This window comes from Nycticebus coucang, chromosome 5 (assembly GCF_027406575.1).
Source record: "Nycticebus coucang isolate mNycCou1 chromosome 5, mNycCou1.pri, whole genome shotgun sequence".
NCBI lineage: Eukaryota > Metazoa > Chordata > Mammalia > Primates > Lorisidae > Nycticebus > Nycticebus coucang.
Window position 1 is genome coordinate 9,124,277 of NC_069784.1, and position 21,481 is coordinate 9,145,757.

The window sequence follows — 21,481 nt, forward strand, 5'->3', positions numbered from 1 at the left end:
AGCCGTCCTATAATTGGAAATGGATGGTTTGGGTTTTGCAAACTGAAGAGGAGTTTGCAAGGAATATAGAGAGGTAGGGAAGGGTAGAGATGGAAGGGAAAAGTACAAGAAAGCCTCTCTCCTTGCTGCGAGAGGCCCAGCGTGCTTAGGAAAACTGGTCGCCAAAGAATTATTTGTTGTTTTCAAGTGAAACATAAATAACAGAATCCTTCAAAGAGGAAGGAAAGAGAGAGGAATAATGGAAGTTGAAGGTTGTTCATTCATTCATTCTTCTTTTTCTTTCTTTTGTTTTTATGTTTTGTAGAGGAAGTCTGCCCTTGCAGTGAGCTTCCTAGCAGCCCTCCTCCTCCTGCTGATCGTGCGCCTTGTCAATGAAGTCAACTTCCCATTGCTGCTGAACTGCTTCAGACAACCTGGCACCAAGTGGACACCCTTCTCTTACTCATACAGGCGGCCCCTTCGAACTCACTACGGATACATAAACGTGAGGACACAAGAGGTGAGACCGCAGAGGGTTACCTGGGATGTGGAGGGTATCCATGGTAACGGCTTCTCTGCAGGAGCAAGATGGCTTCCAACTCACGGAAGTTTCTCTCTCTCTCTGCCCTGGAGAGCTTCTTGGGCTCTCTGAACACAATTTCTGTTTTCTGATTCTTAGATGTTTACTGACAAATATCTAAAATCTGCCACCCTTCCTACAACCAATCTGATTCACTGGCTTCATAGGGAGTGAAGGGAGCGATTTCCTGTTTTCCTGGTGGTGTGTGGCATAACATACATATCTTTCCATTTAGAAACTCTGATCAGCAGTCACCAGCTGGAGAACTGGCTGCCTTTATTTCCTGTAGGTCAGCTGGTTGGGGAGAACTCTTTATAGGAGTTTAGAAAAGCATTTATACTCTTTAAAACTCTGTAATCCTTAGACCTAGAGCTAGAAAAGGCCAAGCTGATTTTAAAATTTGTGGTGGCTGCAGAGATAATAGGATTTAAAGAGTTTTCAAATTTAAAGGGGTTGAAATCATTTAAATCCCATAATCACTGAACCTTTAAATCTTTGTAGCCAATTGGTAGCACAGGAGAGGACGAAGGTATATTGGCGACTAGAAAGTGAACAGTATGTTAGCACGTTTGCAAGAAAGCATTTGTCTCATAAAGCAAAATAAAAAATAATGAACCTCACAAAATATGGGAAGTATATAGAAGTGGTTAATCAAATCGTTTCACTATTTTTATGGAGTAGGATGAGTGGGAGGTTAATATGCAAAGATGCATCGTCTGAACTTGAAGCTTGTCTGAAGTTGTTAGTGACAAAGGCTAAAAGTGTGTCCACAGACAACACTGGACAGAGTTTTGGATCAGAGCTCATGGAAAGGTCATTTTGCAAAAAGACTAGACAGCAGGGCCATGGGGGGAATAACCCTCCTGTGCTGAGACTTATTCTCAGTATTCTGGGGAGGATGTTAAAAGCTGGCTTTGTCTGTCCCCTTTTGTAGATGATATCATATCTGAGTCATTGCTTCTGGTTAATTTGCCTCTTTGAAAATTGTTTCTGTATCTGCAGGATTTACAGGCTTTTATTAGACTTTTATAGTTGACGGGGAGGAAAAGCACCATTAATAAAATATAAATTCTTAGGAGCCTTGTTTGATGTTTATCCTTTAATAGGTTTTAAATTAAATTTTTAAAAGTGTCTATTGTTTGAACTTGTTTAATATTCTTATAAATTGATTACCTATATACATATATACCTATAAATTGATTGCCTATATACATATATAAAAACGTATCTCTTGGAGAAGAGTTTTTATCACTCTCATCTTTTCTTACTTTTATTTCTCTCTGTCATTTAATAGTCTATAACTTGACCGCACGGAGTTAATCATTTCACAAGTGCCTGTCACAGGCTGAAAATAAAACATGTGGCTAAAGCGTCTCACAAACTACTCTCAGAAGGGAAATCCTGCCAGATATCAAAGGCCCTTTCATTTGTTTAAATATTAATGAATTGGATTTTGGAGTTCTGAAAGGAAAAAGTAGCCTAGGGATGCAGCTATTTCATTAGTCATGTTAACCAGGCCACCTCTGAAATGCTTTTGATGTAGTTTTTAATAAGTGACTTTATTAAAGGATATTGAGTATTATTTTGTTCCTGAAGAGGTAACTTTAGGGGAGAAAAACATGGTTTCTGGAAAATAATTTAGGCTTTGGAGGCACACAGGTATGGTCTGAGTCTCAGTTCTGACAGTGACTTTCAAAAGCAGTGTGTTTACTTCTGAATAAATTTCATAACCTCTGAGTCTCAATTTCCTTATTTGAAAAATAAGGATAACTATATCAACCTAGCAAAATTATTATGAGGTTAAAGAGGACAAGGTGCACGAGATGCCCAGCTTCAAGTTGCTATTCGATGAATGTGTTACTTTTGCTTTCTTTGTACTTAACCAGCAGACAACGATGCGTCCAACATAAGTAACACCACCACACCATAGTGTGGAGTCCTGGAATTTATATTTAAATTTTAAAGATTCTGGACTTAAACATATGAAAGGGTTCTCAATCTCATTAGTAATCGGGGTTTTATAAATTAAAGCCACAGTGAAAAAAATGTTAAAAGAACAAGGAGGGGGCAGTGCCTGTGGCTCAGCGGGTAGGGCGCCGGTCCCATATGCTGGAGGTGGCGGGTTCAAACCAAGCCCCGGCCAAATTAAAAAAAAAAAAAAAAGAACAAGGAGGTATTACTATATACAAAATACCAGATTGGCAAAAAATCGTATGACAATACCAAGTGTTGGCGAGGATATGGAATAATAGACACTCTTATATACTAGTAATAGAAATGCAAATTGGAATAACCATTTTTGGGGAAAAAAACAAAACAACTTCATTGTTTTATCTAGTAAAGTCAAAGATCTGTACACTGATTTCTCCAGCATTTCTAGTCATTGATACCCACACTGGAGATGCCCATGAACTTGTGTTCTAGGAGGCCTGGACAGCACATGTGGTCACATTGTTTCTAACAGCTGGAAGCCAGAATATACACAGTTATTGATCCTTAGGGGAATGGATTAAGATTGTGCTGTATGCATTGAAATACCACACGGCAATGACAAGATTAAACTGCAGCTGTACATACATATGTGACGACACACAGGGTACGGGAGCTTACACAGTGTGATTCCATTGACAGGTCACAAGAAGGGGCACAACTAAATGATCTTGCATAGGGACAAGGGACATGTGGGAGTAAAACTGAAAAGAAAAAAAGAAAGTAAGAAAATGATCACTTTAGAAGTGGGAATAGAAACTACCTCTGAGACCAGTGTGCAGAATATGTTCAGGTGTGTTTCTGGGAATTCCTTAATATGCTATTTAATCCTATTAAATATGCTCTTAATCCCATGGGAGGTTACGCAGGTGTTCACAAGTCTAATTTTTAAGTATACATTTATGTTTGGGGACTTTCTTTGTGTCTATTTCATTTTAAATATTAAAAATATATTCTGAGCCCAGGAAGGATACTTGTGTACCACTTAGTGTGGGTCAAGAATCACAAAAAGCATTTTTCCCAATTTAGCAGCAGGAAATAGCTAAAAGGAAGCAAAGGAACATTAGCTGTAATATCTAAAACAAACTACAAATGTTCGAAGTAGGCAATTTCACTTTATATGAACATTAATGGATATATAGATAACTTTTTTTTTTTTTTTAGTTCTGGTCTATGCCTGATAGAAAGAGAGGCTCCATGTTGTATCATGGATGCAAGTGTAGAGAAGAAAATTTGATTGGATGTTGATAAATACTATCGCATTAGACTTGTCAAAGAGAATGACAGATTTCTCCCAAACTCAAGCAATTCTGGGCTAAAGTGGTAAGAAAATACAATTTGGTGACTTTCTACCACTCTCTTCATTGATTTCATCCTTCACTCTGGCCATCCTACTCCACACCCCACATCTGTGCCTCACTCCTGCTCATAAATGATTGCATATCTGTTCAGTAATGGCCCCTGGAACAGTCCTTCTCAGAGGTGGTTTCGTTAGGTAAGAGATAGGATGAGAAAGCCTTTAAGAGACAAATAATATAGCTAAAAGGATAGGTGGTGGATCCAGTGTCCTGGGGCAAATAAGTTTAAATAGTGACCCACAAACCACGCTTTGAAGGGAGCCACACATTTCTCTCTCCGTCCACATTATTCTATTCTAAGTCTGAGCAGGTGCAATAGCTTTGGCTGGACTGAGTCAGGTGATCACAAAGTTGATCTACTTGCTTCAAGATCTTGGTCCTCAAGGTTTTCTCAGAAATGTTTTTTCCTAAAATGTATATATTTTCTGCAAACTACCGAACTTCCTAGAATTGTTTTCAACACATGCAGGACTGCCAGCAATGGTTTCCAGACCTAGAGCATCTGCAAATGGGATTATTGTTGATGATGGTTTTATTGGCCAGTGCTCCAACTGGGTCAGACATTGCCATAATTAGACGTAGATTTTACAAGCTAACATGTTTGTGAAAATAAAAGTCTTTTCTCCACTGTTTAAACCAAGGTGGGAGGCAACAGAATTAAGTCAAAAATCCAGTTGACAATGTGGAGGGAAGCTTTGCTTAGGAGCAAAATCTGATTCTTTGGTTATCTTTAAAAGATGGATGAGTTCTTGTCCCTTTGGACTGGCCCAGCTGGGAATATATGCTGCCTTGTGAATCTGTGGCAGCCTGTCCTGAAGCCTCACATCTAGTTCAAGCTCCATGTCATTTTATCAACTCTTCTGCTTGTCAAATAAGATGTTTTCCAAATAAATACAAAAAGTAAAAGTATAAGCAATACAGGAAAGATAAACACGTGACCTTGTTTACATTTCAAATTGTTTGAGTGGTTTTTTCCTGGTCCAGGCCCATAACAAGGAATATGTTGCAAGAACCGTGGTGATGATAGTTGAGGACTTGATTGAAAGGACTAAAATACCCCTCCCACTGTTGTAATGATAATCTAAATGTAATGTAGTTAGTGATGGATCCCACTTTTTACCCAGTCCCTCCTTACAGTCTCAACCAGGGCAAGTTCAGGTTCTTTCCTTCGGGGGAGCGGAAGTATTGAGTGCCAGGGTGAGTGCTAAAATTCTGAAAGTCTGCCTAGTGCACAGAACCCCAAATTCCTCATCAACACTTAATGTTGGAGCTGACAACCACCACAAGGTGGCGTCAAACTGAAGCTTGCACAGGGGCAAATTAGATTTTGTGACAGCTCTTATACTTCTCCGCCATATCATTACTGTGCCAGTGATGCACCCACCCATTTTTAACAGGACTGAACATGGAAACCCCACCTGTAGCATCACAGCAGAGGTACCGTAGTAACAACTGACCTTGGACATGATAAAAAGCACATGTTACTCATGTGTGTTTCCAAAAAACCCAAAGAAACATATCTGTGCTTGGCAAAATCTTATGAATCCTGCCTGCACCTTAACCCAAAACTTAACTATTCATTTAAAATTATTAATTGTAGCAGATGGGAAGGTGTAAAGCATGAACGTACCTCAGGGCGTGGTTCAAGGCAATCATGGTTTTTTCCTGTTGAGATCATGGCAGATTTGGGGGAGAGAGAAGAAAATGAACTGTAGGCTAGATTCAAATTGCAATTTCCCACCATGCAGGGACATCTTGGTGCTGCCTTTTTTGTTGTGTGACCTGGTGTGATGACATTGCTCAGAGCAAGCAACCTGCAGCTTATTTGCATTGACTGCTAGGTAAGAACATAAGCTCTGGGGTTCAGCAGGATGCCCAGGGCAGATCTTTCTGATGATCAGTGGGGTGACAGGTAAGCTCAGCTCTGATAAGATCTACCTCATGTCAGGTTAGCGCTACAGAGGACTCTCCTTCCATAGGAGAAGAATGTGCCTAAAGACAGGCTAAGTGGAGAAGCTCAGGATTTCCAGACATGGGAATCAAGTGTAGAGCTGCATAATAATTTGCTCAACAATTTAATGAGGCCAAAGTCTGCCTCTTTCAAAAAAATGGCAGCATTTCAAGGCCTCAAGTAGACTACATAAGAATATTTAGGATCAGTTGCTGTGACAGGCCACACTAGCATAATTAAAGATGTGCATAACATATTGATGTTGCAATAGAATCTCCCTAATTGTAGTTATAGCCACAATTAAGGAACAGAGCTGACTTTCTGGGCAATAAAAGCACACCATACATTCAAATAAATGTACACATGTAACTAAAGCTAGCATGAATAGGTTTTCCATATTTGGGAATATAGGCTTTGGGTTTTACTCTAGTATATTGAGAGCAATTGTATGCAAATGTATGTTCCAAAAGTTTAAAACTGATCAATTTAATTGTTAATTAGAATCTGAAAATTTCCATTTGTGTAATCATGAAGCAAAAGACATTTTGACTAAGTTGTTATAGAAAAGGAAACAACTAAATTAACATACAATAAAGCTCACTTCGTCGACATGTGCATATTGGATGAATCATTTTAAAGATAATTTATTATTTTTCTCAAGTATGAGGGCATACATGTGTAGAGTGGAGGAGAGATGATTCTCTTTCTCTGTCTGATTGTGAAATAGCAACTTTCAATCAAGGGCCATATCTCAAGGCAATCCATGACTGGGCACTAAATGAGAGGGCAAGACACGGCTGGTGTTGAAATAATTCCAGGAAGCTTTTGTGGGAGAAGCGAGACTTGTGCTTTGGAGAAGGAATTGGGTAGGACAGAGGGAGAAGAGAAAGTAAAGTTGAGAAAAAGAGTGAAAGTTGTGCAAATACACTGCCCTCCAGCCCCTACCTCTCCCAGTAGGCCAAGGATACTGTACTGGGAGTCATAGTAAACTCCCAATATCTGTGTTGGTAATCACCATTGCTTCACCCTTCATGGATCCATTTCTTATGGTAAGAAAAAGACAACCACTGCCTTTAGTTCTGATCTTGTAACTCTTCATTTTACTTGGCTGGTCACCTGGTCTTGGAGCTCTCTTACCTGACTCTTTCTGCCCTACAGACTATTTAAAGTAGCAGTTCTCAACCACTTTCTTGGCAAGAAAAGCACACCATACATTCAAATAGGGTGGGCTGTGACCCCTGGGTAACAATGAAAATACATCCTATAGAGCAGATATTTACATTATGATTCATAACAGTAGCAAAATTACAGTTATGAAGTAGCAACAAAATAATTTTATGGGTGGGGGGTCACCACAATAGGAGGAACTGTACTAAAGAGTTACAGCATTTGGAGGCATTAGGAAGGATGAGAACCACTGATTTAGAGGAACAGTTCTAATAACACCTCCTTCGCTGTCCCTCTGACATGAACACAGTGCCTATTCCCAATGGGTTCCTTTCTGCCGCAGGCCTATGTGATCCAGAGAAGGGGATCAGACACATGAGCGTGGGGTAACATACAGGGCAATCCAGCCAGAATTAAACTTATTATGGGGTATAGAAGAAGATAGAAATGCATGTATTGAGCAACCATAACCTAGTAATGTGAATGAGATTCATGGAAAGAAAAAGACAGCACTCTGCTTGCAAGACAGTAATATATGCATACGTGTGCTATATACATCCTTATTCATGAACCACTATGTATAAATACACAGGAAGTGCATGCCTGCGTGCAATGTCTACATGCACACATGTTCAATTTCTATTTTCCTAAATATAAACATGCATTGAATGTATACATCCTGTATTACTTAATATATACATCCTGTGTGTGTATGTGTATGTAATTAGCCAGGTGCCTGTCTCCCTCCCTCTCCCCTGCATTGGAGCAGGTGGCCCTTTTTTCCCCACCGCAGGGGTGAGCTAAAAAGTCAGTCTAGTGAGGGGCACATGGAGTGACTGGTTGAGAGGTTGACATGGGGCTAAAGATGAGCCATTTTGAAGCCTTCCCAGATTATTTTATGTTTCTGGCTAACACTGGTGAGAAACACCCTTCTTCCTTGTTTCTGTGGTGGTGGAGCTCTTGAGCTGCGACTCTCTGGATGTCAGTGCCCGTGTTCCCTGGGGAGAATGAGACCCAGGCACTGACAGAGAAGCAGGAAAAGTTGCAGGGCAGGCATGAGGATTCAGGTCCTGAGCACAGCCATTCCTGAAGCTGCCCTCCTCCTCCACCATGGTTTGAGTATATAAACCAATAAATCTCTCCTCTTTGTCTTTTGCTGGTTTGAACTGTGTTTTTGTCACTTGAAACCAAAAGAGTCCTGGCTGATGCATAGCAGTTATTTTACAGCCATCACCACCAAACATTTGGCACCTCATGTTTACATGAAGCGCTGCCTGGAGGATGAGAGGGGCTGTTTACTTGTAAACCTCCTGGTGGGCGGAGCATGAGAGGTCACCTGCAACCTTAGGCTCAGGTGTCCGCAAGGCGCAGAGTGCTGTCTTTCTGCTTGGGAAAATACTGCTCAGTAAACTAGCTTATCCTTTTAAGTGTGGAAAATAAAGGTCACAGTTTCTCAAGGTCGTAAAGCCAGAAAACGTCTGGACAAAACCGATTACTAACTGAATAATCTGGTCTTACACCACTGGTAATTCATATAGTTTTATTATAATTGTCAGATGAAATTTTCCCCATTGCTGGGAGGCATCAGCAGTCAAAATAGATTGATTTTTGCTTCACAAATCACATTTTTTAATGATGAACAATCTATTATTATCATAGTTTTTAATGTAGTAATTGGCTCCCCAGGAAGATATAAGGGAATTTTATTCATTACAGAACCTTAGGTAGGAAAATGCCCATTTGCCAACTGTCACATTAACACATTTGAAAGGAGCCTATTAGAAATTCAAATATACCTCATTTGTGTCAAGCAAAGGAAAACAAAACAGTGCACCCGATCACAAATACCTTGACTTGAAGGTTGAAAAACATGATAGAACTAGCGTCCTGATTTAAAAGTTTCTCTTTGACTTTTCTCAAACTGATAGCCTGGTGGAAAGACTAGCACAAAAGCATTCAACAAGTGGCAGTGAGATTTAGCCATGAATATTAGGCAATCACCAAGTATTTATTAATAATACATGTTTTTTTCTGTTCCTGGCAATGTGTTAAGGATCAGCGGGAACCCCACTTTAAAGGAGTGTTAAAATTGGGGTTCGCCTCTTGGGGGACACAAGGGAGACTCTATCTACCCAACAAATGCAAACATTATAACCTAGTTGTACCCTCACAATAACCTGAAAAATAAAAAAGATCTAAAAAACTAAAAAAAAAAAAAAATTGGGGTTCACGAGGAGGAAAACAGGATGGACTAAGTTATAAGAATCCCGGAACAATACCACTTAGATGGCATTGACATTGTAGCTTGTAATTACAAAGTCTGAGTAACCATCTTACGTAAGAGATTCATTCCGCTTCTGCTAAGGATAGTGAATATTCAAGTAGTTTCAATGAAACAATTATATTCAATGTTAGGAAGATAAGTTGTCACTAAGTAGATGGCATCAAATTGTGATTTCTCATTTTTCAAAGTAGCCTGATAAAAGCTTACTCACAAAAGAAAAATACTCATGGCAGAACAGTTTATTTCAAAAAGTAACTATATAGCTTTTATACAAAATGCTACCCTCTCCCAAGCTTAGGAAATGTTATATTTGGTTAATTGAGTCACCTGACTGATAAGCATTTGCCAACTATTTAATAAGCTGATTATTGGTATAAAAGGAAAAGAAGGCAGAGCGCTGTGGCTCAGTCCTGTAATCCTAGCACTTTGGGGGGCCTAGGTGAGAGGATTGCTTGAATCCAGGAGGTCAAGACCAGCCTGAGTGAGAGTGAGATCCTAATAGAAAAAACTAGCTGAGTGTGGTGGCACCTGCCTGTAGTCCCAGCTACCTAAGGGGCTGAGGCAGGCCAATCACTTGAGCCCAGGAGTTTGAAGTTTCACTGAGCTATGATCACACCACTGCACTCTAGCCTGGGGAACAAAATGAGACCTTGTCTTCAAAAACAAAAATAGAAAGAAAAGAAAATGTAAGAGTTCTGCCTTGGCCATATATGGAATATATAGTAATCTAAAATAATCTGACAACTCTTCTGCTCTCACACTAGGGTATCGCTGGATAAAACTGAAAACATTATTTAATGCCAGGAATTATTTACTACCTGATAGGAAGGAGGAAACCCTTCAGGTAACAAAAGCTAAGAAGGAATGTGAGGAGAGGTAAGCATGGAAGCCAAAGGTGGGGCTTCCTGGGGCATCTATGGAAATGACTGCGTTATTTTTATCTTGAAATTTATCAAGATGGTACTTCCTTCGTTTGAACCATCTTTGCAATGAATATCTCTTTTTTCATACTATATGTATTAGGGCTCTACAGAGTAAAGAACCAACAGGATGTGTATGTGTATAGTATATGTATACCTCAGTACACGCATACATGCATACGTGTGTGTGGAGAGAGAGCACGCATTTGATTTTGAGTAACTTGTTCATGAGATTGTCTGGTTAGTCCTGCAGGCTGGAGATTGAGGAAGATTTGCAGCTTGAGTCCAAAGGCAGTCTGCTGGCAGAATTTTGTTGCTATTGTTCAGGAAGATCAGTCTTTCCTCCTTTAAAACCTTCAAAAAATTGTACCAGGCTAACCCATGTTATGGAGGGTAATCTGATTTACTCCAAGGTTACCAATTTAAATATTGCTCTTATCCAATAAAAGAAAACAACTTCATGGAGCATCCAGAATAAAGTTTGGCTGAATACCTGGGCGTTATGGCTCAGTGCAGTTGACACATGAGATTAACCATCACACACTGTATAATACTTTTTAAAGAATTGCTAGAATTTGAAAATTTCTTACAGATACTTGGGTTATGTAAAATTTCCATCCCATATTAAAGATGAGAAATTGAGGCTTGGATAGGTTTTACAACTTGCTAAAGTCATCCACAGTGTCAGGGATGAGTTTTGAACCTGATTCCAGAGCCCCAGGTTCTGCTCACATGATCAAGTGCAGCTAAGGGGCATCCAAAGTGCTGACACAGGATTTTCTAGACTGGCCCAACTTAGCGTGGGATCGAACTACCTCATATTTGATCTAATCTTGATTGCTTTTGTTGAATTGCGGAACTTCCTGGATGATGTGTGGAGGAGTTGAGATTTTTACTTTCTCATGTGGACTCCCGGTAAGCTGATTATCTTGTTGCTGTCCACGTCCGGGCTGACACAAAAGTGTAGCTCTCCTGACTTTCTACTCTGTTGTACTGATAGGAGTAACAAGCACAACAGCACGAATTTTGCTAACTTGCTGATGAATTGACCTCATATTTCTCTCCCTACATTTTTCAAAATAAATCACACTATTTTATGAGTTACTGAAGCCCCCTTTCCAAAGCAGTGTGGTTGATAGCTGTGTTTAATCTCTGGCTGCACTGGGCTTTTTAACCCTGTCTGTATTCCTGACAATATGACGTTTAGGCACCAGATGTTCAGAATAGCCCTTTCTGTCCTGGGTCACTTTCCCAAATTAAAGAACTAGTGGGTTATAATAAATGCTCTTGATTTAAAATTAGGTGGGAATCGACATCTTCCTTCAGCAATCCACTGAGGATAAAAACAAGATAAAGTTTTGGGTGCTGAGCTATGTGCCAAATAGCCCTTGTGTTTCTTTCTGGAACATCTACTTCAAAGAGGCAGATTCATCTTTGATATCCATGGGCGCCACATGAATATGAACTGACTCCAATTGCCCTCAGCGTCTCCAGAATTTATTTATTTATTATTATTTTTTTTTTAGTGCATAGGTCTGCAGTCAGTGTGCTTATTTGCTTCCCCAAACCAGCATGATCATTATAATTCTCCTTTTCATTAAATAACCCACTCTCAGCCTGTTATAATATTATCCCTACTAAAGGTTGGGAATGGAGTCTCCTACCAGGGTCATTCATCTCTTGGTTGAGTGCTGTGCCTGTGTCAAAAATCCTTATGCTGACAAAAACAAGGAATAATCATGGCCCCAGAAAAATATTCGTTATCTGAGCCACCCTGACATTACTCTGCCAGCACCAGGCTTTGTTTTCTCTTTGGGGCCTTTAACATAGAAGCATGCCTCCTGAATTCTGTAGACTGCATAATCACACACACCAGCCGCCTCTTTTCAATGCATCCTGCCCCCAGGACCATTTTTCTCTGTAAGTGATGTTAACTGTGTAGAAAGCCAATTAGGGGATGCCACTTAGGGGTCCTCCTCTTGACTGTTTCGCAAAGCTTCCCTGGAGTGTAACTGCTAGAAAAAGAAGTTAGATAAATAATAACATACTCTATGTTGGCCCCTTCCATCTCTCGCCTTCAGGCCTCAGTTCAAACTTGCAAGTTTCTATAAGCCACCTTTACATATAGAAAGTCTGCCCACGACTTAAAACTCAGCACAAAGGCCTCCCTCCACGGTGCTTTGACTGATTCCCCCACTCAGCAGACGCGGCTCCTTCCTGTGAACACTTTTGGCATTTTTTTATGGTCAGTAATCATTATATACACTCGTATATACACTTGTATACTTCACAAAGCTTGTTGACTCATCATCTCATTTAGTAAAGAATCCTGTGGCCTTGATTATAGTCTCCATTTTCAACTGAAAATAATTAACAAATGAAGCACAGTGAGGTTAAGTAATTTGTTAAGTGCCACACAGCTGTTCCTTTATCTTCTGATACCAAGTTTGTTCCTTTGCTACCTGTGGTCTCAAGTTATCATTATCTTAGCTGAATCTTACTGAGCACTTCTCTGTGCCAGGCATTCACTTTCTGAGAGGTTTTTATGCAGCAGCAGTAATAGCTAACATCTTCTTGCCAGATACTCAGCCTTCAAAGCAACACGATGCAATAGGTGCCATTATTATCCCACTTCTTATAAATGAGTAACCCAAGAGCTGGAGAAGGTAAGGAACTTATTCAAGGTCAGATAACCGCAGGAGGCTGCTGGGAGTGTCTTGTGTGTCTCGTGTCTTGTCAGTGAAAATGCTGCAAAATCTCACAATTTCCAGAAGCCACCTGTCAGCCACCATTGCTAGAGGAAGATTGACCCCTTCTTCTTCTGCATTTTGGATCTTGCAGGAATGCATTCCATTGGAAGAGTCTAAATGGTGTTTGAGATCCTTATGGCAAGAAAGTCTAGAAAATGTAGTTAGGTTTCTAGCCCCTGCTACAGAGATGGGGGAAGAGCACAGGAGGAGGTGAAATGGGGATCTAGCATATATACGCGTGTAATAATGATGGGAGACCATTGGCCTGTTTTTTGAATGAGACCCTGTCAAGATGCCCAGGGAATGTTGAGTCACCCAGTGGCTGGGTGGTACCACCCTACTACTGGAGAGGAATGAACAACTGCATAATTTGATGTCTTAAGGAAAAAGTAATTGCTAATAAGCAGTGGGGAAAAGGCCTAAGAAAGAAGTGGATGTTTTCTATGGTTTGTGAGGAAAAGACTATGCTATCTTTAATGGAAAATTAATCAGGCAAACAAGTGCCCCGAGAGCTAGACCCAAAAGTGCTCCTGTTTGCAGTCAGTCACCGGATGTGCAGCCATCCAAAGGCCTCCTTAATCCTTCAACTCTCCAAGAATGATTGAATAGAATGTCTGTTTCTCCTTTCCTGCTCAAAGGGTTACTTCATTAGCATTACTTCTTCTGTACAAACATGTCATTTCCTAAGTGCTGTGCAACTTATCTGTTTAAATACTGGTTAGGCAGCTGTCCGTTCCTCACCTGATCAATCCTTTCACCAATTACTTGCAGATTCCCACTCCAGTAACAGGCCTCCCACGAGAATGTTCCATCTCGGCACTAACTGGTCAGGGTAGGGTTTGATTTAATGAACTTGTGTCTCAGGTGGGCCTTTGTTTAAAAGACTGTTAAGACACCTTTTATGAGAAATAAATATTAATGTAAATGTAACCATTTGTTTACCAAAAAGACTAGTAACATAAAGTAGAGACCTGCCTAGAATATCTCATGAATTTTTTTCTCTCTCAAGTGTGCATTCAGGAAGTTTCCTGGAAGATTGATTGGAACACAAGGATTTTGTTTCATGGCAAATCATGAGCTATTAAATCAGCTCAGATTTGTTACAGTCCTTAGTGTTATAACTTCCCTTGTACCTACAGTTTTTCTTACCTACAGTTGATTCTGTGGCAGTGTATTAGTGCCAGCAGGGTGTCTCCCACCAACTCCGAGTTTTTAATGGAGCTAACCCGGGTTAATGATGGTGGGGATCCCCAAAGGGGAAACAGGGCACTTGGCTCAGATGCCTTGTGGGAGCTGAACCTGCTAGAATGCTCTTCTGGGTTTTCATCACTAATCTGCAACAACTGGTATCTGCATCTCATTAATTCCTCTTCACTGAAGATGTGGGGTACTGTCTTTATCCAATCATTTCTTTTTCATATCTTCTAATTCATACAAGGGAGGCAGAAACATTTAGAAAAGTTTTGACTCTGCAAATTGTGAGATTGATTTTCCTATACTCATCCCACAGTGTTCAGAGTGAGGTAAGGTACTTAACTTCATTGAGCTCTAAGTTGCCTTCTGAAGAGCAAGTCAATACCACTTCCTTGGAAAGAAATAAGGCAGGATGAGTCAGGCTTTCACCACGTGTGGGTTGTGCTAAGTGTTTCGGGGCTAATGGCATTCTTTGAGGGAGTGGGTAAGTTGATTAAAAGGTTAGCGTCTGTGTTGTGGATCGATCCATGTGTAGTCCTTAAGACCATGCGGTCTACTGATTCTGGTGTCTGCCCACCTCCCAGGCTCCTTCCCTCCTTGCACCTAATTGAGGAGGAAGCACATCCAAAAATATTTTTACAGATGTGAATTTCCATATAGTATTTATTTCAACCCTAACAGAGCAATAGAGATCAGGTATGTTGAGAGATGTGATTCTCCTCCATTACAGCATGCCTGGTGAGTAAGGGCGCTCAGCAAGATTTGCTTTTCATAAAATCACAGGAATTGGGTCTAGGCATTGGAAGGCTCAAAGATAGATTTAAGTTCAATATATGTGATCATTTTCTAGGCATTAACATTGTTCACAATTGGAATGTGCATTCTTGCCAAATAGTGAGGTCTCAATGAGTGGACATATTTGTACCAAAACTCACAGGGATACAACAATATATATTCTTACATGTGGAATAGGTGCTTAGCAAGATCCTTTCTGTTTTTAAAAAATCTTAAAATTGTATTTTATTCCTCAAATTCAATTCAGATATTAACGTCTTGTAACTGCTGGTGATAGCTTTGATCGTCATCATTATTCATTTGATATTCATAATTTCACTGTCATTTAAAACTTTTGATTAATTAAAGTCAATGAAAATAATTCTGTTTAGCCTCACTCCCAAATGAGTGTGGTTATCCTTGTATGTCTGTGTTTCCTTTCACTTCTTTATAGATGTTGTAACATTTCTAATACTTTAAAAAATATCTTTCAAATTAATTTAACAAGTACTTGCCTGTTGGGCCAGATGCAGTGGGAGCTACAAAGCAGATATGATAATCACCATGGTGCTAATGTGTGTTGAGTTGTTTTTCACACCAATGCTACGTGGTAGGTACAATTTTCCCATTTTATGAATGAGGATACTGAGGCACAGATAGACTACTTAATTTCCTGAAGGTCATGTTTCTGTTAGGTAGATGCACAGAAGCAATCTGATCTAAAGTCTGAGTTTGTTGTTTTTTTTTTTTTTTTAGTTTTTTTTTATTAAATCATAGCTGTGTACATTAGTATGATCATGGGGCACCATACACTTGGTTCATAGACCGTTTGACACATTTTCATCACACTAGTTAACATAGCTTTCATGGCATTTTCTCTGAGTTTGTACCTCTAGGCATTACTGCCTCTCGGTGAACACATTTAATAAGATACCACTGCGTACCTTCAAGGATGATTCTTGCCTGGTATAATTACCCATGTTGCTTGTTCGCTGGACAAGGCAGTCCTTGCTTTTGCTTATTCTAAAGATTTCTTCTGTCAAGCCTCTCTGCATTGTTACCACTTTATAGTATTCTGGCATTGGCCAGACAAATCCATGTTTATCTAATTCATACCATTTACGATCTTCTAGACGTGCTAACTGGACATCTTAGTCTGAACTCACAAGGGTATGAGTGTGTTTGTTAATGTTAATAATTCCTCCCTAAGACTCCTCCATTTACATTTTGCTTTGTGGAAAATACCGCAGCATGTCATGATCCAATGACTGGCTGAACTTTTGGTATGTAGAGTCCTATTTCTGTTACCGAATGTGTGTGACATGCAGAAGGTAAGCTGGGAGGAACCAGAAGATATGTACAAGGTGACGTGTGATACAAATAAAGGGATGTTGGTCAAATGAAATGAGATGACCACAGAAGTGAGGTTCACTTATACGCCCGTCTACGGGTCCTCATAGGTGTTTGTTATAGAACTTGTCATCCTGTCACCAATCTCATGGTTGGCAGGTAATAAATTATGATGATTGGTCCCAACCTTGACTGAACAGATTCCTTCTATAAGCACACTTGAGTTCCTGGAAAGTATAATTTAGAGAAATGACTTTTCAATCTTAACATATATCCCTTTAACATGAAGGATTAGGTAAAATAGTCATTGCTGGGCCCAGCCCTAGAGTTTCAGAGTCAGCAGACCTGAGGTCAGTTTCAAGAGTTTGCTCCTACAAAACCTTCCCAGGTAATGTTGATGCTTCTGGTCCTGACATCTTACTTCAAGAATGACTTAGAGAACTGCAGATGTAGAGGCTAGCCTGGGTCACGGGGATCAGTATTTTTAGAAAGCTTCACAGGTGACTCTAATGTACACCAGGAAGTACACATAATCTTAGTGTTACTTTAGTTCTTTCAAAGTGCTTGAATTGATACCATTCGATCCCCTACTGACCTTATCTGGTCTAGAACTCTCTCTGCATTTTTTACTATAAAATACCTTCACCTACTTGCTTCAAAAGATCATTTGGGAGTAGAACTCTGCCTGAAACTTACGTCCATAAAGACCAAGCAAATATACCAAGCCTTATTTAGTGTCCTTAATGAGTTCTTGGAAACCACGCCTTGAAGCAGAATGATGGATAATGAGACCAATTTTACAACTGGCTAACAGTTAAATTACAACTGGCTAACAAGAGTTAAATTCCTACCGCATATTTCTGGTAGTAAAAACATGGCCAAACGTCTAAATAAACATTTGTAATATTAAACATTGAAATAAATGTGAGCTATACATACATTGAAGAAACATTATGTAACTAGTTAAGGAATTTTTACCTAATTTTTGGTATATCAGTGAGTGATGGGATAGTCGTTGTGGGTTAAATCAGGGAATAAATAAAGATTTGCAAAGCAAAAGTTGTAAGGAGCATCTCCCATCACACAGTTCAAAATCACAAATATGGTGGGCTCCCTTGACGTGTTTTTTTTTTATTGTTGGGGATTCATTGAGGGTACAATAAGCCAGGTTACACTGATTGCAATTGTTAGGTAAAGTCCCTCTTGCAATCATGTCTTGCCCCCATAAAGTGTGACACACACCACCCCCTCCCTCCGTCCCTCTTTCTGCTTTTCCTCCCCCCCCCCATAACCCTAATTGTCATTAATTGTCCTCATATCAAAATTGAGTACATAGGATTCATGCTTCTCCATTCTTGTGATGCTTTACTAAGAATACTATCTTCCATCCAGGTTAATATGAAGGATGTAAAGTCTCCATTTTTTTTTTTAATAGCTGAATAGTATTCCATGGTATACATATACCACAGCTTGTTAATCCATTCCTGGGTTGGTGGGCATTTAGGCTGTTTCCACATTTTGGTGATTGTAAATTGAGCTGCAATAAACAGTCTAGTACAAGTGTCCTTATGATAAAAGGATTTTTTTCCTTCTGGGTAGATGCCCAGTAATGGGATTGCAGGATCAAATGGGAGGTCTTGCTTGAGTGCTTTGAGGTTTCTCCACACTTCCTTCCAGAAAGGTTGTACTAGTTTGCAGTCCCACCAGCAGTGTAAAAGTGTTCCCTTCTCTCCACATCCACGCCAGCATCTGCAGTTTTGAGATTCTGTGATGTGGGCCATTCTCACTGGGGTTAGATGATATCTCAGGGTTGTTTTGATTTGCATTTCTCTATTATATATAGAGATGATGAACATTTTTTCATGTGTTTGTTAGCCATTCATGTGTCATCTTTAGAGAAGGTTCTATTCATGTCTCTTGCCCATTGATATATGGGATTGTTGGCTTTTTTCATGTGGATTAATTTGAGTTCTCTATAGATCCTAGTTATCAAGCTTTTGTCTGATTGAAAATATGCAAATATCCTTTCCCATTGTGTAGCTTGTCTCTTTGCTTTGGTTGTCTCCTTAGCTGTACAGAAGCTTTTCAGTTTAATGAAGTACCATTTGTTTATTTTTGTTGTTGTTGCAATTGCCATGGCAGTCTTCTTCATGAAGTCTTTCCCCAGGCCAATATCTTCCAGTGTTTTGCCTATGCTTTCTTGGAGGATTTTTATTGTTTCATGCCTTAAATTTAAGTCCTTTATCCATCTTGAATCAATTTTTGTGAGTGGGGAAAGGTGTGGGTCCAGTTTCAGTCTTTTACATGTAGACATCCAGTTCTCCCAACACCATTTATTGAATAGGGAGTCTTTCCCACAAGGTATGTTCTTGTTTGGTTTATCGAAGATTAGGTGGTTGTAAGATGTTAGTTTCATTTCTTGATTTTCAATTCGATGCCAAGTGTCTGTTTTTGTGCCAGTACCATACTGTCTTGACCACTATGGCTTTGTAGTACAGACTAAAATCTGGTATGCTGATGTCCCCAGCTTTATTTTTATTGCTAAGAACCGCCTTAGCTATACGGGGTTTTTTCCGGTTGCATACAAAACACAGAATCATTTTCTCCAAATCTTGAAAGTACTATGTTGGTATTTTGATAGGAATGGCATTGAATAGGTAGATTGCTTCGGGAAGTATAGACATTTTAACAATGTTGATTCTTCCTATCCATGAGCATGGTATGTTCTTCCATTTGTTAATAACCTCTGCTATTTCCTTTCTGAGGATTTCATAATTTTCTTAATAGAGGTTCTTCACCTCCTTTGTTAGGTATATTCCTAGGTATTTCATTTTCTTTGAAACTATGGTGAAGGGAGTTGTGTCCTTAATTAGCTTCTCATCTTGACTGTTATTGGTGTATACAAAGGCTACTGACTTGTGGACATTGATTTTATATCCTGAAACATTACTGTATTTTTTTTCATGACTTCTAGGTGTCTTGTGGTTGAGTCTTTGGGGTTCTCTAAGTATAAGATAATGTCGTCAGCAAAGAGGGAGAGTTTGATCTCCTCTGCTCCCATTTGGATTCCCTTTATTTCCTTGTCTTGCCTAATTGTATTGGCTAGAACTTCCAGCACTATGTTGAATAGTAAAGGTGACAGAGGACAACCTTGTCTGGTTCCAGTTCTAAGAGGAAAAGCTTTTAGTTTTACTCCATTCAGTAAAATATTAGCTGTGGGTTTGTCATAGATAGCTTCAATCAGTTTTAGAAATGTGCCACCTATGCCTATACTCTTCAGTGTTCTAATTAGAAATAGATGCTGGATTTTATCAAATGCTTTTTCCGCATCTATTGAGAGGATCATATGATCTTTATATTTGCCTCTGTTAATATGGTGGATAACGTTTATTGACTTGCGTATGTTAAACCAGCCTTGCATCCCTGGGATGTAGCCTACTTGATCATGATGAATGACTTTTTTGATGATAAGCTGTAATCTATTGGCTAGGATTTTGTTGAGAATTTTTGCATCTATATTCATGAGTGAGATTGGTCTGAAATTCTCCTTTTTGTTTGGGTCTTTTCCTGGTTTTGGTATCAGGGTGATGTTTGCTTCATAGAATGTGTTGGGGAGGATTCCTTCTTCCTCAATTTTTTGGAATAATGTCTGCAGTACAGGAATAAGCTCTTCCTTGAAGGTGTGATAGAATTCCGGTGTGAAGCCATCTGGACCAGCGCATTTTTTGGTTGGAAGATTTTTTATTGTTTCTTTGATCTCAGTGCTTGAAATTGGTCTGTTCAGGAGCTCTATTTCTTCCTGGCTAAGTCTAGGGAGAGGGTGTGAATCCAAATATTGATCCATTTCCTTCACATCGTCAAATTTCTGGGCATAGAGTTTCTGGTAGTATTCAGAGATGATCTCTTGTATCTCTGTGGGATCAATTATTATTTCCCCTTTATCATTTCTGATTGAGGTTACTAGAGATTTTACTTTTCTATTTCTGGTTAGTCTGGCCAATGGTTTATCTATTTTATTTATTTTTTCAAAAAACCAACTCCTTGTTTCATTAATTTTCTGAATGATTCTTTTGTTTTCAGTTTCATTGATCTCTGATTTGATTTTGGATATTTCTTTTCTTCTACTGAGTTTAGGCCGAGATTGTTCTTCTTTTTCCAATTCCATAAGATGGCTTGTGAGATTGTTGATGCGCTCTCTTTCTGTTTTTCGAATGTAGCCATCTAAAGCGATGAATTTTCCTCTCAAAACTGCTTTTGCCATATCCCACAGGTTTTGGTAGCTTGTGTCTTCATTGTTGTTATGCTCAAGGAAGTTGATGATTTCCTGTTTTACTTCTTCCCGCACCCATCTGTTATTCAACAGAAGATTGTTTAATTTCCATGCCTTTGTGTGGGGTCGAGCCTTTTTGTTAGAGTTGAGTTCCACCTTTAGTGCCTTATGGTCTGAGAAGATACAAGATAAAATTTCAATTTTTTTGATTCTGTTGATATTTGTTTTGTGTCCCAGGATATGATCAATTTAGGAGAATGTTCCATGGGGTGATGAGAAGAATGTATATTCTTTATCTTTGGGGTGGAGTGTTCTATATGCGTCTATCAAGCACAGTTGTTCTAGGGTCTCATTTAAATCTCTTATATCTTTGTTTAATTTCTGTTTAGAGGATCTGTCCAGCTCTGTCAGAGGAGTGTTAAAGTCCCCTGTGATTATGGTCTTATCAGATATCATATTGCTCAGACTAGTAAGGTCTGTTTCAAGAATCTGGGAGCATTTAAATTGGGTGCATAAATATTTAGAATTGAAACGTCTTCTTGTTGTATTTTTCCCTTGACCAATATAAAGTGACCATCTTTGTCTTTTTTGACATTAGTTGCTTTAAATCCACATGTATCTGAAAATAAGATTGCAACTCCTCTTATCTTCTGAATGCCATTTGCCTGAAAAATTGTCTTCCAACCCTTTACTCGGAGCTTTAATTTGTCTTTTGAAGCCAGGTGTGTTTCTTGCAGACAGCAAATGGATGGCTTGTGTTTTTTAATCCAGTCAGCCAATCTATGTCTCTTCAGTGGGGAATTCAAGCCATTAACATTTATTGAGATAATTGATAAGTGTGGTAGTATTCTATTCATCTTATTTTGTGAGAGTCCATTGCTTAGTTTTATCTTTTGCATCAGTGTGGAGGTTAAG

At 39.3% G+C, this 21,481-nt stretch overlaps 1 protein-coding gene across 3 annotated transcripts in view; it reads left to right on the top strand.

Annotated features, from left to right (window-relative positions):
- The window catches only part of ST6GALNAC3 (ST6 N-acetylgalactosaminide alpha-2,6-sialyltransferase 3), a 522,516-nt gene that overhangs the window by 236,733 nt on the left and 264,302 nt on the right, over positions 1 to 21,481 (top strand). For 2 of the 3 annotated variants that reach the window (XM_053592657.1, XM_053592658.1), the window contains exon 2: positions 305 to 499. In XM_053592657.1, the coding sequence (XP_053448632.1) occupies positions 305 to 499 (195 nt within the window). Of the gene's footprint in view, positions 1 to 304; positions 500 to 3,782; positions 3,872 to 21,481 lie in introns of those variants that run through there. The other variant, XM_053592659.1, reaches the window with a different exon arrangement.